This window comes from Coregonus lavaretus, assembly GCF_964263955.1.
Source record: "Coregonus lavaretus genome assembly, contig: HAP1_SCAFFOLD_1310, whole genome shotgun sequence".
Lineage (NCBI taxonomy): Eukaryota > Metazoa > Chordata > Actinopteri > Salmoniformes > Salmonidae > Coregonus > Coregonus lavaretus.
This window is the reverse complement of record NW_028161536.1, coordinates 102,320-117,500: the sequence shown is the minus strand read 5'-3', so window position 1 is coordinate 117,500 and position 15,181 is coordinate 102,320. Positions and strand designations below refer to the sequence as shown.

Below are 15,181 nucleotides of genomic sequence, written 5' to 3'. Positions count from 1 at the left end.
GTGTTGTGTTAATGCTGTGTGTTGTGTTAATGCTGTGTGTTGTTAATGAGTGTGGTGTTAATGCTGTGTGTTGTGTTAATGCTGTGTGTTGTGTTAATGCTGTGTGTGGTGTTAATGCTGTGTGTTGTTAATGCTGTGTGTTGTGTTAATGCTGTGTGTTGTGTTAATGCTGTGTGTGGTGTTAATGCTGTGTGTGGTGTTAATGCTGTGTGTTGTGTTAATGCTGTGTGTTGTTAATGAGTGGGGTGTTAATGCTGTGTGTTGTGTTAATGCTGTGTGTTGTGTTAATGCTGTGTTAATGCTGTGTGTTGTGTTAATGAGTGGGGTGTTAATGCTGTGTGTTGTGTTAATGCTGTGTGATGTGTTAATGCTGTGTGTTGTGTTAATGCTGTGTTAATGCTGTGTGTTGTGTTAATGCTGTGTGTTGTGTTAATGCTGTGTGTTGTGTTAATGTTGTGTGTTGTGTTAATGCTGTGTGTTGTGTTAATGTTGTGTGTTGTGTTAATGCTGTTTGTTGTGTTAATGTTGTGTGTTGTGTTAATGCTGTGTGTTGTTAATGAGTGGGGTGTTAATGCTGTGTGTTGTGTTAATGCTGTGTGTTGTGTTAATGCTGTGTGTTGTGTTAATGCTGTGTGTTGTGTTAATGCTGTGTGTTGTGTTAATGCTGTGTGTTGTGTTAATGCTGTGTGTTAATGAGTGTGGTGTTAATGCTGTGTGTTGTGTTAATGCTGTGTGTTGTGTTAATGCTGTGTGTTGTGTTAATGCTGTGTGTTGTTAATGCTGTGTGTTGTGTTAATGCTGTGTGTGGTGTTAATGCTGTGTGTGGTGTTAATGCTGTGTGTGGTGTTAATGCTGTGTGTTGTGTTAATGCTGTGTGTTGTTAATGAGTGGGGTGTTAATGCTGTGTGTTGTGTTAATGCTGTGTGTTGTGTTAATGCTGTGTGTTGTGTTAATGCTGTGTGTGGTGTTAATGTTGTGTGTGGTGTCAATGCTGTGTGTTGTGTTAATGTTGTGTTAATGCTGTGTGTTGTGTTAATGCTGTGTGTTGTGTTAATGCTGTGTGTTGTGTTAATGCTGTGTGTTTTGTTAATGCTGTGTGTTGTGTTAATGCTGTGTGTTGTTAATGCTGTGTGTTGTGTTAATGCTGTGTGTTGTGTTAATGCTGTGTGTGGTGTTAATGCTGTGTGTGGTGTTAATGCTGTGTGTTGTGTTAATGCTGTGTGTGGTGTTAATGCTGTGTGTTGTGTTAATGAGTGGGGTGTTAATGCTGTGTGTTGTGTTAATGCTGTGTGTTGTGTTAATGCTGTGTGTTGTGTTAATGCTGTGTGTTGTGTTAATGCTGTGTGTTGTGTTAATGCTGTGTGTTGTTAATGAGTGTGGTGTTAATGCTGTGTGTTGTGTTAATGCTGTGTGTTGTGTTAATGCTGTGTGTTGTGTTAATGCTGTGTGTTGTGTTAATGCTGTGTGTTGTGTTAATGCTGTGTGTTGTGTTAATGCTGTGTGTTGTGTTAATGTTGTGTTAATGCTGTGTGTTGTTAATGAGTGGGGTGTTAATGCTGTGTGTTGTGTTAATGCTGTGTGTTGTGTTAATGCTGTGTGTTGTGTTAATTTTACATTTACATTTTAGTCATTTAGCAGACGCTCTTATCCAGAGCGACTTACAGGAGCAATTGGGGTTAAGTGCCTTGCTCAAGGGCACATTAACGTCATTTAGCAGACGCTCTTAGCCAGAGCGACTCACAAATTGGTGCGTTTACCCTATAGCCAGTGGGATAACCACTTTACAATTTGGGGGGGGGGGGGGGTAGAAGGATTACTTTATCCTATCCCAGGTATTCCTTAAAGAGGTGGGGTTTCAAATGTCTCCGGAAGGTGGTGAGTGACTCCGCTGTGGGGTGGGGGGGGGGGTAGAAGGATTACTTTATCCTATCCCAGGTATTCCTTAAAGAGGTGGGGTTTCAAATGTCTCCGGAAGGTGGTGAGCGACTCCGCTGTGTGTGTGGGGGGGGGGGTGGGGAGGGGGTAGAAGGATTACTTTATCCTATCCCAGGTATTCCTTAAAGAGGTGGGGTTTCAAATGTCTCCGGAAGGTGGTGAGTGACTCCGCTGTGGGGTGGGGGGGGGGTAGAAGGATTACTTTATCCTATCCCAGGTATTCCTTAAAGAGGTGGGGTTTCAGATGTCTCCGGAAGGTGGTGAGCGACTCCGCTGTGTGTGTGGGGGGGGGGGTGGGGGGGGGTAGAAGGATTACTTTATCCTATCCCAGGTATTCCTTAAAGAGGTGGGGTTTCAAATGTCAATGCTGTGTGTTGTGTTAATGCTGTGTGTTGTGTTAATGCTGTGTGTTGTTAATGAGTGTGGTGTTAATGCTGTGTGTTGTGTTAATGCTGTGTGTTGTGTTAATGCTGTGTGTTGTGTTAATGCTGTGTGTTGTTAATGCTGTGTGTTGTGTTAATGCTGTGTGTTGTGTTAATGCTGTGTGTGGTGTTAATGCTGTGTGTTGTGTTAATGCTGTGTGTTGTGTTAATGCTGTGTGTTGTGTTAATGTTGTGTGTTGTGTTAATGCTGTGTGTGGTGTTAATGCTGTGTGTGGTGTTAATGCTGTGTGTTGTGTTAATGCTGTGTGTTGTGTTAATGCTGTGTGTGGTGTTAATGCTGTGTGTTGTGTTAATGCTGTGTGTTGTGTTAATGCTGTGTGTGGTGTTAATGTTGTGTGTGGTGTCAATGCTGTGTGTTGTGTTAATGTTGTGTTAATGCTGTGTGTTGTGTTAATGCTGTGTGTTGTGTTAATGCTGTGTGTTGTTAATGAGTGTGGTGTTAATGCTGTGTGTTGTGTTAATGCTGTGTGTTGTGTTAATGCTGTGTGTGGTGTTAATGCTGTGTGTTGTGTTAATGCTGTGTGTTGTGTTAATGCTGTGTGTTGTGTTAATGCTGTGTGTGGTGTTAATGCTGTGTGTTGTGTTAATGCTGTGTGTTGTGTTAATGCTGTGTGTTGTGTTAATGCTGTGTGTGGTGTTTGCTGTGTGTGGTGTTAATGCTGTGTGTGGTGTTAATGCTGTGTGTTGTGTTAATGCTGTGTGTTGTGTTAATGCTGTGTGTTGTGTTAATGCTGTGTGTTGTGTTAATGCTGTGTTAATGCTGTGTGTTGTGTTAATGCTGTGTGTTGTGTTAATATGGTGTTAATGCTGTGTGTTGTTAATGAGTGTGGTGTTAATGCTGTGTGTTGTGTTAATGTTGTGTGTTGTGTTAATGCTGTGTGTTGTGTTAATGCTGTGTGTTGTGTTAATGCTGTGTGTTGTGTTAATGCTGTGTGTTGTGTTAATGCTGTGTGTTGTGTTAATATGGTGTTAATGCTGTGTGTTGTTAATGAGTGTGGTGTTAATGCTGTGTGTTGTGTTAATGTTGTGTGTTGTGTTAATGCTGTGTGTTGTGTTAATGCTGTGTGTTGTGTTAATGCTGTGTGTTGTGTTAATGTTGTGTGTTGTGTTAATGCTGTGTGTTGTGTTAATGCTGTGTGTTGTGTTAATGCTGTGTGTTGTGTTAATGCTGTGTGTTGTGTTAATGCTGTGTGTTGTGTTAATGCTGTGTGTTGTGTTAATGCTGTGTGTTGTGTTAATGCTGTGTGTTGTGTTAATATGGTGTTAATGCTGTGTGTTGTTAATGAGTGTGGTGTTAATGCTGTGTGTTGTGTTAATGTTGTGTGTTGTGTTAATGCTGTGTGTTGTGTTAATGCTGAGTGTTGTGTTAATGCTGTGTGTTGTTAATGAGTGTGGTGTTAATGCTGTGTGTTGTGTTAATGCTGTGTGTTGTTAATGAGTGTGGTGTTAATGCTGTGTGTTGTTAATGAGTGTGGTGTTAATGCTGTGTGTTGTGTTAATGCTGTGTGTTGTGTTAATGCTGTGTGTTGTGTTAATGCTGTGTGTTGTGTTAATGCTGTGTGTTGTTAATGAGTGTGGTGTTAATGCTGTGTGTTGTGTTAATGCTGTGTGTTGTTAATGAGTGTGGTGTTAATGCTGTGTGTTGTGTTAATGCTGTGTGTTGTGTTAATGCTGTGTGTGGTGTTAATGCTGTGTGTTGTGTTAATGCTGTGTGTTGTGTTAATGCTGTGTGTTGTGTTAATGCTGTGTGTTGTGTTAATGCTGTGTGTTGTTAATGAGTGTGGTGTTAATGCTGTGTGTTGTGTTAATGCTGTGTGTTGTGTTAATGCTGTGTGTTGTGTTAATGCTGTGTGTTGTGTTAATGTTGTGTTAATGCTGTGTGTTGTGTTAATGCTGTGTGTTGTGTTAATGCTGTGTGTTGTGTTAATGCTGTGTGTTGTGTTAATGCTGTGTGTTGTGTTAATATGGTGTTAATGATGTGTGTTGTTAATGAGTGTGGTGTTAATGCTGTGTGTTGTGTTAATGCTGTGTGTTGTGTTAATGCTGTGTGTTGTGTTAATGCTGTGTGTTGTGTTAATGCTGTGTGTTGTTAATGAGTGTGGTGTTAATGCTGTGTGTTGTGTTAATGCTGTGTGTTGTGTTAATGCTGTGTGTTGTGTTAATGCTGTGTGTTGTTAATGAGTGTGGTGTTAATGCTGTGTGTTGTGTTAATGCTGTGTGTTGTTAATGAGTGTGGTGTTAATGCTGTGTGTTGTTAATGAGTGTGGTGTTAATGCTGTGTGTTGTGTTAATGCTGTGTGTTGTGTTAATGCTGTGTGTTGTGTTAATGCTGTGTGTTGTGTTAATGCTGTGTGTTGTGTTAATGCTGTGTGTTGTGTTAATGAGTGGGGTGTTAATGCTGTGTGTTGTGTTAATGCTGTGTGTTGTGTTAATGCTGTGTGTTGTGTTAATGCTGTGTGTTGTGTTAATGCTGTGTGTTGTGTTAATGAGTGGGGTGTTAATGCTGTGTGTTGTGTTAATGCTGTGTGTTGTGTTAATGAGTGGGGTGTTAATGCTTTGTGTTGTGTTAATGCTGTGTGTTGTGTTAATGCTGTGTGTTGTGTTAATGCTGTGTGTTGTGTTAATGTTGTGTGTTGTGTTAATGCTGTGTGTTGTGTTAATGCTGTGTGTTGTTAATGCTGTGTGTTAATGCTGTGTGTTGTGTTAATGATGTGTGTTGTGTTAATGATGTGTGTTGTGTTAATGCTGTGTGTTAATGCTGTGTGTTGTGTTAATGCTGTGTGTTGTGTTAATGCTGTGTGTTGTGTTAATGCTGTTTGTTGTTAATGAGTGTGGTGTTAATGCTGTGTGTTGTGTTAATGCTGTGTGTTGTTAATGAGTGTGGTGTTAATGCTGTGTGTTGTGTTAATGCTGTGTGTTGTGTTAATGCTGTGTGTTGTGTTAATGCTGTGTGTTGTGTTAATGCTGTGTGTTGTGTTAATGCTGTGTGTTGTGTTAATGAGTGGGGTGTTAATGCTGTGTGTTGTGTTAATGCTGTGTGTTGTGTTAATGCTGTGTGTTGTGTTAATGATGTGTGTTGTGTTAATGTTGTGTGTTGTGTTAATGCTGTGTGTTGTGTTAATGCTGTGTGTTGTTAATGCTGTGTGTTGTTAATGCTGTGTGTTAATGCTGTGTGTTGTGTTAATGATGTGTGTTGTGTTAATGATGTGTGTTGTGTTAATGCTGTGTGTTAATGCTGTGTGTTGTGTTAATGATGTGTGTTGTGTTAATGATGTGTGTTGTGTTAATGATGTGTGTTGTGTTAATGCTGTGTGTTGTGTTAATGCTGTGTGTTAATGATGTGTGTTGTGTTAATGATGTGTGTTGTGTTAATGATGTGTGTTGTGTTAATGCTGTGTGTTGTGTTAATGCTGTGTGTTGTGTTAATGCTATGTGTTGTGTTAATGCTGTGTGTTGTTAATGAGTGGGGTGTTAATGCTGTGTGTTGTGTTAATGTTGTGTGTTGTTAATGCTGTGTGTTGTGTTAATGATGTGTGTTGTTAATGCTGTGTGTTGTGTTAATGATGTGTGTTGTTAATGCTGTGTGTTGTGTTAATGCTGTGTGTTGTGTTAATGATGTGTGTTGTTAATGCTGTGTGTTGTGTTAATGCTGTGTGTTGTGTTAATGCTGTGTGTTGTGTTAATGATGTGTGTTGTTAATGCTGTGTGTTGTGTTAATGCTGTGTGTTGTGTTAATGCTGTGTGTTGTGTTAATGCTGTGTGTTGTGTTAATGCTGTGTGTTGTTAATGCTGTGTGTTGTGTTAATGCTGTGTGTTGTGTTAATGATGTGTGTTGTGTTAATGCTGTGTGTTGTGTTAATGCTGTGTGTTGTGTTAATGATGTGTGTTGTGTTAATGCTGTGTGTTGTGTTAATGCTGTGTGTTGTGTTAATGATGTGTGTTGTTAATGCTGTGTGTTGGGTTAATGCTGTGTGTTGTGTTAATGCTGTGTGTTAATGCCGTGTGTTGTTAATGCTGTGTGTTGTGTTAATGCTGTGTGTTGTGTTAATGCTGTGTGTTGTTAATGCTGTGTGTTGTGTTAATGCTGTGTGTTGTGTTAATGCTGTGTGTTGTGTTAATGCTGTGTGTTGTGTTAATGAGTGGGGTGTTAATGCTGTGTGTTGTGTTAATGCTGTGTGTTGTGTTAATGAGTGGGGTGTTAATGCTGTGTGTTGTGTTAATGCTGTGTGTTGTGTTAATGCTGTGTGTTGTGTTAATGCTGTGTGTTGTGTTAATGCTGTGTGTTGTGTTAATGCTGTGTGTTGTGTTAATGTTGTGTGTTGTGTTAATGCTGTGTGTTGTGTTAATGCTGTGTGTTGTTAATGCTGTGTGTTAATGCTGTGTGTTGTGTTAATGATGTGTGTTGTGTTAATGATGTGTGTTGTGTTAATGCTGTGTGTTAATGCTGTGTGTTGTGTTAATGCTGTGTGTTGTGTTAATGCTGTGTGTTGTGTTAATGCTGTTTGTTGTTAATGAGTGTGGTGTTAATGCTGTGTGTTGTGTTAATGCTGTGTGTTGTTAATGAGTGTGGTGTTAATGCTGTGTGTTGTGTTAATGCTGTGTGTTGTGTTAATGCTGTGTGTTGTGTTAATGCTGTGTGTTGTGTTAATGCTGTGTGTTGTGTTAATGCTGTGTGTTGTGTTAATGAGTGGGGTGTTAATGCTGTGTGTTGTGTTAATGCTGTGTGTTGTGTTAATGCTGTGTGTTGTGTTAATGATGTGTGTTGTGTTAATGTTGTGTGTTGTGTTAATGCTGTGTGTTGTGTTAATGCTGTGTGTTGTTAATGCTGTGTGTTGTTAATGCTGTGTGTTAATGCTGTGTGTTGTGTTAATGATGTGTGTTGTGTTAATGATGTGTGTTGTGTTAATGCTGTGTGTTAATGCTGTGTGTTGTGTTAATGATGTGTGTTGTGTTAATGATGTGTGTTGTGTTAATGATGTGTGTTGTGTTAATGCTGTGTGTTGTGTTAATGCTGTGTGTTAATGATGTGTGTTGTGTTAATGATGTGTGTTGTGTTAATGATGTGTGTTGTGTTAATGATGTGTGTTGTGTTAATGCTGTGTGTTGTGTTAATGCTGTGTGTTGTGTTAATGCTATGTGTTGTGTTAATGCTGTGTGTTGTTAATGAGTGGGGTGTTAATGCTGTGTGTTGTGTTAATGTTGTGTGTTGTTAATGCTGTGTGTTGTGTTAATGATGTGTGTTGTTAATGCTGTGTGTTGTGTTAATGATGTGTGTTGTTAATGCTGTGTGTTGTGTTAATGCTGTGTGTTGTGTTAATGATGTGTGTTGTTAATGCTGTGTGTTGTGTTAATGCTGTGTGTTGTGTTAATGCTGTGTGTTGTGTTAATGATGTGTGTTGTTAATGCTGTGTGTTGTGTTAATGCTGTGTGTTGTGTTAATGCTGTGTGTTGTGTTAATGCTGTGTGTTGTGTTAATGCTGTGTGTTGTTAATGCTGTGTGTTGTGTTAATGCTGTGTGTTGTGTTAATGATGTGTGTTGTGTTAATGCTGTGTGTTGTGTTAATGCTGTGTGTTGTGTTAATGATGTGTGTTGTGTTAATGCTGTGTGTTGTGTTAATGCTGTGTGTTGTGTTAATGATGTGTGTTGTTAATGCTGTGTGTTGGGTTAATGCTGTGTGTTGTGTTAATGCTGTGTGTTAATGCCGTGTGTTGTTAATGCTGTGTGTTGTGTTAATGCTGTGTGTTGTGTTAATGCTGTGTGTTGTTAATGCTGTGTGTTGTGTTAATGATGTGTGTTGTGTTAATGCTGTGTGTTGTTAATGTGTGTGTTGTGTTAATGCTGTGTGGTGTTAATGTTGTGTGTTGTGTTAATGCTGTGTGTTGTGTTAATGCTGTGTGTTGTGTTAATGCCGTGTGTTGTTAATGCTGTGTGTTGTGTTAATGCTGTGTGCTGTGTTAATGCTGTGTGTTGTGTTAATGCTGTGTGTTGTGTTAATGCTGTGTGTTGTGTTAATGCTGTGTGTTGTGTTAATGCTGTGTGTTGTGTTAATGCTGTGTGTTGTGTTAATGCTGTGTGTTGTGTTAATGCTGTGTGTTGTGTTAATGCTGTGTGTTGTTAATGCTGTGTGTTGTGTTAATGATGTGTGTTGTGTTAATGCTGTGTGTTGTTAATGTGTGTGTTGTGTTAATGCTGTGTGTTGTTAATGCTGTGTGTTGTGTTAATGATGTGTGTTGTGTTAATGATGTGTGTTGTGTTAATGCTGTGTGTTGTGTTAATGCTGTGTGTTGTGTTAATGCTGTGTGTTGTGTTAATGCTGTGTGTTGTTAATGTGTGTGGTGTAAATGCTGTGTGTTGTGTCAATGTTGTGTTAATGTTGTGTGTTGTGTTAATGTTGTGTTAATGCTGTGTGTTGTGTTAATGCTGTGTGTTGTGTTAATGTTGTGTGTTGTGTTAATGTTGTGTGTTGTGTTAATGTTGTGTTAATGTTGTTAGTTGTGTTAATGTTGTGTTAATGTTGTGTGTTGTGTTAATGCTGTGTTAATGCTGTGTGTTGTGTTAATGCTGTGTGTTGTGTTAATGCTGTGTGTTGTGTTAATGCTGTGTGTTGTTAATGCTGTGTGTTGTGTTAATGATGTGTGTTGTGTTAATGCTGTGTGTTGTTAATGTGTGTGTTGTGTTAATGCTGTGTGGTGTTAATGCTGTGTGTTGTGTTAATGCTGTGTGTTGTGTTAATGCTGTGTGTTGTGTTAATGCCGTGTGTTGTTAATGCTGTGTGCTGTGTTAATGCTGTGTGTTGTGTTAATGCTGTGTGTTGTGTTAATGCTGTGTGTTGTGTTAATGCTGTGTGTTGTGTTAATGCTGTGTGTTGTGTTAATGCTGTGTGTTGTGTTAATGCTGTGTGTTGTGTTAATGCTGTGTGTTGTGTTAATGCTGTGTGTTGTGTTAATGCTGTGTGTTGTGTTAATGCTGTGTGTTGTTAATGCTGTGTGTTGTGTTAATGATGTGTGTTGTGTTAATGCTGTGTGTTGTTAATGTGTGTGTTGTGTTAATGCTGTGTGTTGTTAATGCTGTGTGTTGTGTTAATGATGTGTGTTGTGTTAATGATGTGTGTTGTGTTAATGCTGTGTGTTGTGTTAATGCTGTGTGTTGTGTTAATGCTGTGTGTTGTGTTAATGCTGTGTGTTGTTAATGTGTGTGGTGTAAATGCTGTGTGTTGTGTCAATGTTGTGTTAATGTTGTGTGTTGTGTTAATGTTGTGTTAATGCTGTGTGTTGTGTTAATGCTGTGTGTTGTGTTAATGTTGTGTGTTGTGTTAATGTTGTGTGTTGTGTTAATGTTGTGTTAATGTTGTTAGTTGTGTTAATGTTGTGTTAATGTTGTGTGTTGTGTTAATGCTGTGTTAATGCTGTGTGTTGTGTTAATGCTGTGTGTTGTGTTAATGTTGTGTTAATGCTGTGTGTTGTGTTAATGTTGTGTGTTGTGTTAATGTTGTGTTAATGCTGTGTGTTGTGTCAATGTTGTGTTAATGTTGTGTCTTGTGTTAATGTTGTGTTAATGCTGTGTGTTGTTAATGCTGTGTGTTGTGTTAATGCTGTGTGTTGTGTTAATGATGTGTGTTGTGTTAATGCTGTGTGTTGTGTTAATGCTGTGTGTTGTGTTAATGATGTGTGTTGTGTTAATGCTGTGTGTTGTGTTAATGCTGTGTGTTGTGTTAATGCTGTGTGTTGTGTTAATGCTGTGTGTTGTGTTAATGCTGTGTGTTGTGTTAATGCTGTGTGTTGTGTTAATGCTGTGTGTTGTGTTAATGCTGTGTGTTGTTAATGCTGTGTGTTGTGTTAATGATGTGTGTTGTGTTAATGCTGTGTGTTGTTAATGAGTGTGGTGTTAATGCTGTGTGTTGTGTTAATGCTGTGTGTTGTGTTAATGCTGTGTGTTGTGTTAATGCTGTGTGTTGTGTTAATGCTGTGTGTTGTTAATGCTGTGTGTTGTGTTAATGATGTGTGTTGTGTTAATGCTGTGTGTTGTTAATGAGTGTGGTGTTAATGCTGTGTGTTGTGTTAATGCTGTGTGTTGTGTTAATGCTGTGTGTTGTGTTAATGCTGTGTGTTGTGTTAATGCTGTGTGTTGTGTTAATGCTGTGTGTTGTGTTAATGAGTGGGGTGTTAATGCTGTGTGTGGTGTTAATGCTGTGTGTTGTGTTAATGCTGTGTGTTGTGTTAATGATGTGTGTTGTGTTAATGTTGTGTGTTGTGTTAATGCTGTGTGTTGTGTTAATGCTGTGTGTTGTTAATGCTGTGTGTTGTTAATGCTGTGTGTTAATGCTGTGTGTTGTGTTAATGATGTGTGTTGTGTTAATGATGTGTGTTGTGTTAATGTTGTGTTAATGCTGTGTGTTGTGTTAATGCTGTGTGTTGTGTTAATGTTGTGTTAATGTTGTGTGTTGTGTTAATGATGTGTTAATGCTGTGTGTTGTGTTAATGCTGTGTTAATGCTGTGTGTGGTGTTAATGCTGTGTGTTGTGTTAATGCTGTGTGTTGTGTTAATGTTGTGTGTTGTGTTAATGCTGTGTGTTGTGTTAATGTTGTGTGTTGTGTTAATGTTGTGTTAATGCTGTGTGTTGTGTTAATGCTGTGTGTTGTGTTAATATTGTGTTAATGCTGTGTGTTGTGTTAATGCTGTGTGTTGTGTTAATGCTGTGTGTTGTGTTAATGTTGTGTTAATGCTGTGTGTTGTGTTAATGTTGTGTGTTGTGTTAATGTTGTGTGTTGTGTTAATGCTGTGTGTTGTGTTAATGTTGTGTGTTGTGTTAATGCTGTGTGTTGTGTTAATGTTGTGTTAATGCTGTGTGTTGTGTTAATGCTGTGTGTTGTGTTAATGCTGTGTGTTGTGTTAATGTTGTGTGTTGTGTTAATGCTGTGTGTTATGTTAATGCTGTGTGTTGTGTTAATGCTGTGTGTTGTGTTAATGCTGTGTGTTGTGTTAATGTTGTGTTAATGCTGTGTGTTGTGTTAATGTTGTGTGTTGTGTTAATATGGTATTAATGCTGTGTGTTGTGTTAATGCTGTGTGTTGTGTTAATATGGTATTAATGCTGTGTGTTGTGTTAATATGGTATTAATGCGGTGTGTTGTGTTAATATGGTATTAATGCTGTGTGGTTCCAGGTGTGTTTCTATGAGGTGGTGAGTCCTCTCAAAGCCCAGCTCTCTGAGCTCCAAGTCAAGAGGACCAGCCTGGCAGACGACCTGGACACACACAGGACTCAGATCAAAGCCCTTATGGAGGTACACACACACACACACACACACACACACAGAGGACAGATTAAAGCTTTCATGGAGGTACACAGAGGACAGATTAAAGCCTTCATGGTTGTACACAGAGGACAGATTAAAGCTTTAATGAAGGTACACAGAGGACAGATTAAAGCTTTCATGAAGGTACACAGAGGACAGATTAAAGCCTTCATGGTTGTACACAGAGGACAGATTAAAGCTTTAATGAAGGTACACAGAGGACAGATCAAAGCCTTCATGGTTGTACACAGAGGACAGATCAAAGCCTTCATGAAGGTACACAGAGGACAGATTAAAGCCTTCATGGAGGCACTGTACTGGACCTGTGAATCACAAGAGACTGTTAGCCCGCTAAGCACAAGGCTAGGCTAAATCTCAAGGAGCTAACGCAGGTCTTCAGGTCTCAGGCACGGTTACGGCCGGCCGGTTTGGTTCTGAAGCTCCGCCGGTCTTCAGGTCTCAGGCACGGTTACGGCCGGCCGGTTTGGTTCTGAAGCTCCGCCGGTCTTCAGGTCTCAGGCACAGTTACGGCCGGCCGGTTTGGTTCTGAAGCTCCGCCTGTTTAAGAGGGATTTTGTTTGTGACGGAACAGCATTGGTCCATCTGATTGTACTGCCCAACCCCCCTCTTCTTCTTCTGTTGGGTAGAGTTATGAGGAGGAGCGGAGGTTGAGGTCAGAGCTGGAGATCAGGAGCCAGAGACTAACTCTTGAGCTGGCTGACACTAAACAGCTGATCCGGGAGGGAGACTACAAACGGGACAACTACGCTAACGTCAAACGGTGAGGGAGAGGAAAGATCACCTCTGTTTTGATGAAGTATCCTTGTCAGATCAAATGTCTGGAGAATGATTTGGCAAAAAAATGGACTATTTGACTCGACAAATGTTTTTCCTCCCTCCCTCCCTCCCTCCCTCCCTTCCTTTCCAGTGAGCGTGACGCGTTTGAGTGTGAGGTGAGAGAGTTGAGGAGGAGACTGGAGCTGTTGGAGAACGACCATAACGTCCAGACCAGGGAGAGGAACGAACTGAGTGAAGAGGTTAGACGCCAGCCTGGATACTACCTGCTGCCCAGCACCTTACCGTTGCTTTTGTCTCACCTCCCCTTAGTGGAAGGTACTGGCTGGAGGTCCCTCTGCATTAGAGCATCTGCTAAAGGACAACATGTCATGGAAAATGTCCTCCAGGTGTCAGTACCCCTCCTCCAGAAGGATAGACCACCTCCCTAACCCTAACCCCTCTGTCCTCCAGGTGTCTACTCTGCAGCTGTCAGTGCCCCTCCTCCAGAAGGATAGACCACCTCCCTAACCCCTCTGTCCTCCAGGTGTCTACTCTGCAGCTGTCAGTACCCCTCCTCCAGAAGGATAGACCACCTCCCTAACCCCTCTGTCCTCCAGGTGTCTACTCTGCAGCAGTCAGTGCCCCTCCTCCAGAAGGATAGACCACCTCCCTAACCCTAACCCCTCTGTCCTCCAGGTGTCTACTCTGCAGCAGTCAGTGACCCTCCTCCAGAAGGATAAGGAGTATCTTCACAGACAGAGCATGGAGCTGAATGTCCGCTGTGCCCACCAGGAGGACCGCTTAGAGAGGCTGCACACCCAGCTGGACGACACCCAGAGGGCCAGGGAGGAGGTCTACGACAAATACGTAGCTTCCAGGTCAGTACCCCTCCCTAACCCTTCTAGGTCAGTACCCCTCCCTAACCCTTCTAGGTCAGTACCCCTCCCTAACCCTAACCCTTCTAGGTCAGTACCCCTCCCTAACCCTTCTAGGTCAGTACCCCTCCCTAACCCTTCTAGGTCAGTACCCCTCCCTAACCCTTCTAGGTCAGTACCCCTCCCTAACCCTTCTAGGTCAGTACCCCTCCCTAACCCTAACCCTTCTAGGTCAGTACCCCTCCCTAACCCTAACCCTTCTAGGTCAGTACCCCTCCCTAACCCTTCTAGGTCAGTACCCCTCCCTAACCCTTCTAGGTCAGTACCCCTCCCTAACCCTTCTAGGTCAGTACCCCTCCCTAACCCTTCTAGGTCAGTACCCCTCCCTAACCCTTCTAGGTCAGTACCTCTCCCTAACCCTTCCAGGTCAGTACCCCTCCCTAACCCTAACCCTTCTAGGTCAGTGCCCCTCCCTAACCCTTCTAGGTCAGTGCCCCTCCCTAACCCTTTTAGGTCAGTACCCCTTCCTAACCCTTCTAGGTCAGTACCCCTCTCTAACCCTTCTAGGTCAGTACCCCTCCCTAACCCTTCTAGGTCAGTACCCCTCCCTAACCCTTCTAGGTCAGTACCCCTCCCTAACCCTAACCCTTCTAGGTCAGTACCCCTCCCTAACATTTCTAGGTCAGTACCCCTCCCTAACCCTTCTAGGTCAGTACCCCTCCCTAGCCCTTCCAGGTCAGTACCCCTCCCTAACTCTAACCCTTCTAGGTCAGTACCCCTCCCTAACCCTTCTAGGTCAGTACCCCTCCCTAACCCTAACCCTTCTAGGTCAGTACCCCTCCCTAACCCTTCTAGGTCAGTACCCCTCCCTAACCCTTCCAGGTCAGTAACCCTTCTAGGTCAGTACCCCTCCCTAACCCTTCTAGGTCAGTACCCCTCCCTAACCCTTCCAGGTCAGTAACCCTTCTAGGTCAGTACCCCTCCCTAACCCTTCTAGGTCAGTACCCCTCCCTAACCCTTCTAGGTCAGTACCCCTCCCTAACCCTTCTAGGTCAGTACCCCTCCCTAACCCTTCTAGGTCAGTACCCCTCCCTAACCCTAACCCTTCTAGGTCAGTACCCCTCCCTAACCCTTCTAGGTCAGTACCCCTCCCTAACCCTTCTAGGTCAGTACCCCTCCCTAACCCTTCTAGGTCAGTACCCCTCCCTAACCCTTCTAGGTCAGTACCCCTCCCTAACCCTTCTAGGTCAGTACCCCTCCCTAACCCTTCTAGGTCAGTACCCCTCCCTAACCCTTCTAGGTCAGTACCCCTCCCTAACCCTTCTAGGTCAGTACCCCTCCCTAACCCTTCTAGGTCAGTACCCCTCCCTAACCCTTCTAGGTCAGTACCCCTCCCTAACCCTTCTAGGTCAGTACCCCTCCCTAACCCTAACCCTTCTAGGTCAGTACCCCTCCCTAACCCTTCTAGGTCAGTACCCCTCCCTAACCCTTCTAGGTCAGTACCCCTCCCTAACCCTTCTAGGTCAGTACCCCTCCCTAACCCTAACCCTTCTAGGTCAGTACCCCTCCCTAACCCTTCTAGGTCAGTACCCCTCCCTAACCCTTCTAGGTCAGTACCCCTCCCTAACCCTTCTAGGTCAGTACCCCTCCCTAACCCTTCTAGGTCAGTACCCCTCCCTAACCCTTCTAGGTCAGTACCCCTCCCTAACCCTAACCCTTCTAGGTCAGTACCCCTCCCTAACCCTTCTAGGTCAGTACCCCTCCCTAACCCTTCTAGGTCAGTACCCCTCCCTAACCCTTCTAGGTCAGTACCCCTCCCTAACCCTTCTAGGTCAGTACCCCTCCCTAACCCTTCT

At 42.3% G+C, this 15,181-nt stretch overlaps 1 protein-coding gene across 1 annotated transcript in view; it reads left to right on the top strand.

Annotated features, from left to right (window-relative positions):
* LOC311120444 (progesterone-induced-blocking factor 1-like) overlaps window positions 1-15,181 on the top strand; it is a gene marked incomplete at both ends in the record, with an annotated part of 92,783 nt that overhangs the window by 9,461 nt on the left and 68,141 nt on the right. The window contains 4 exons of the mRNA XM_084195035.1: window positions 11,542-11,661; window positions 12,321-12,454; window positions 12,602-12,710; window positions 13,147-13,328. Coding sequence (XP_084051161.1) covers window positions 11,542-11,661; window positions 12,321-12,454; window positions 12,602-12,710; window positions 13,147-13,328 — 545 coding nt within the window. The remainder of the gene's footprint in view (window positions 1-11,541; window positions 11,662-12,320; window positions 12,455-12,601; window positions 12,711-13,146; window positions 13,329-15,181) is intronic.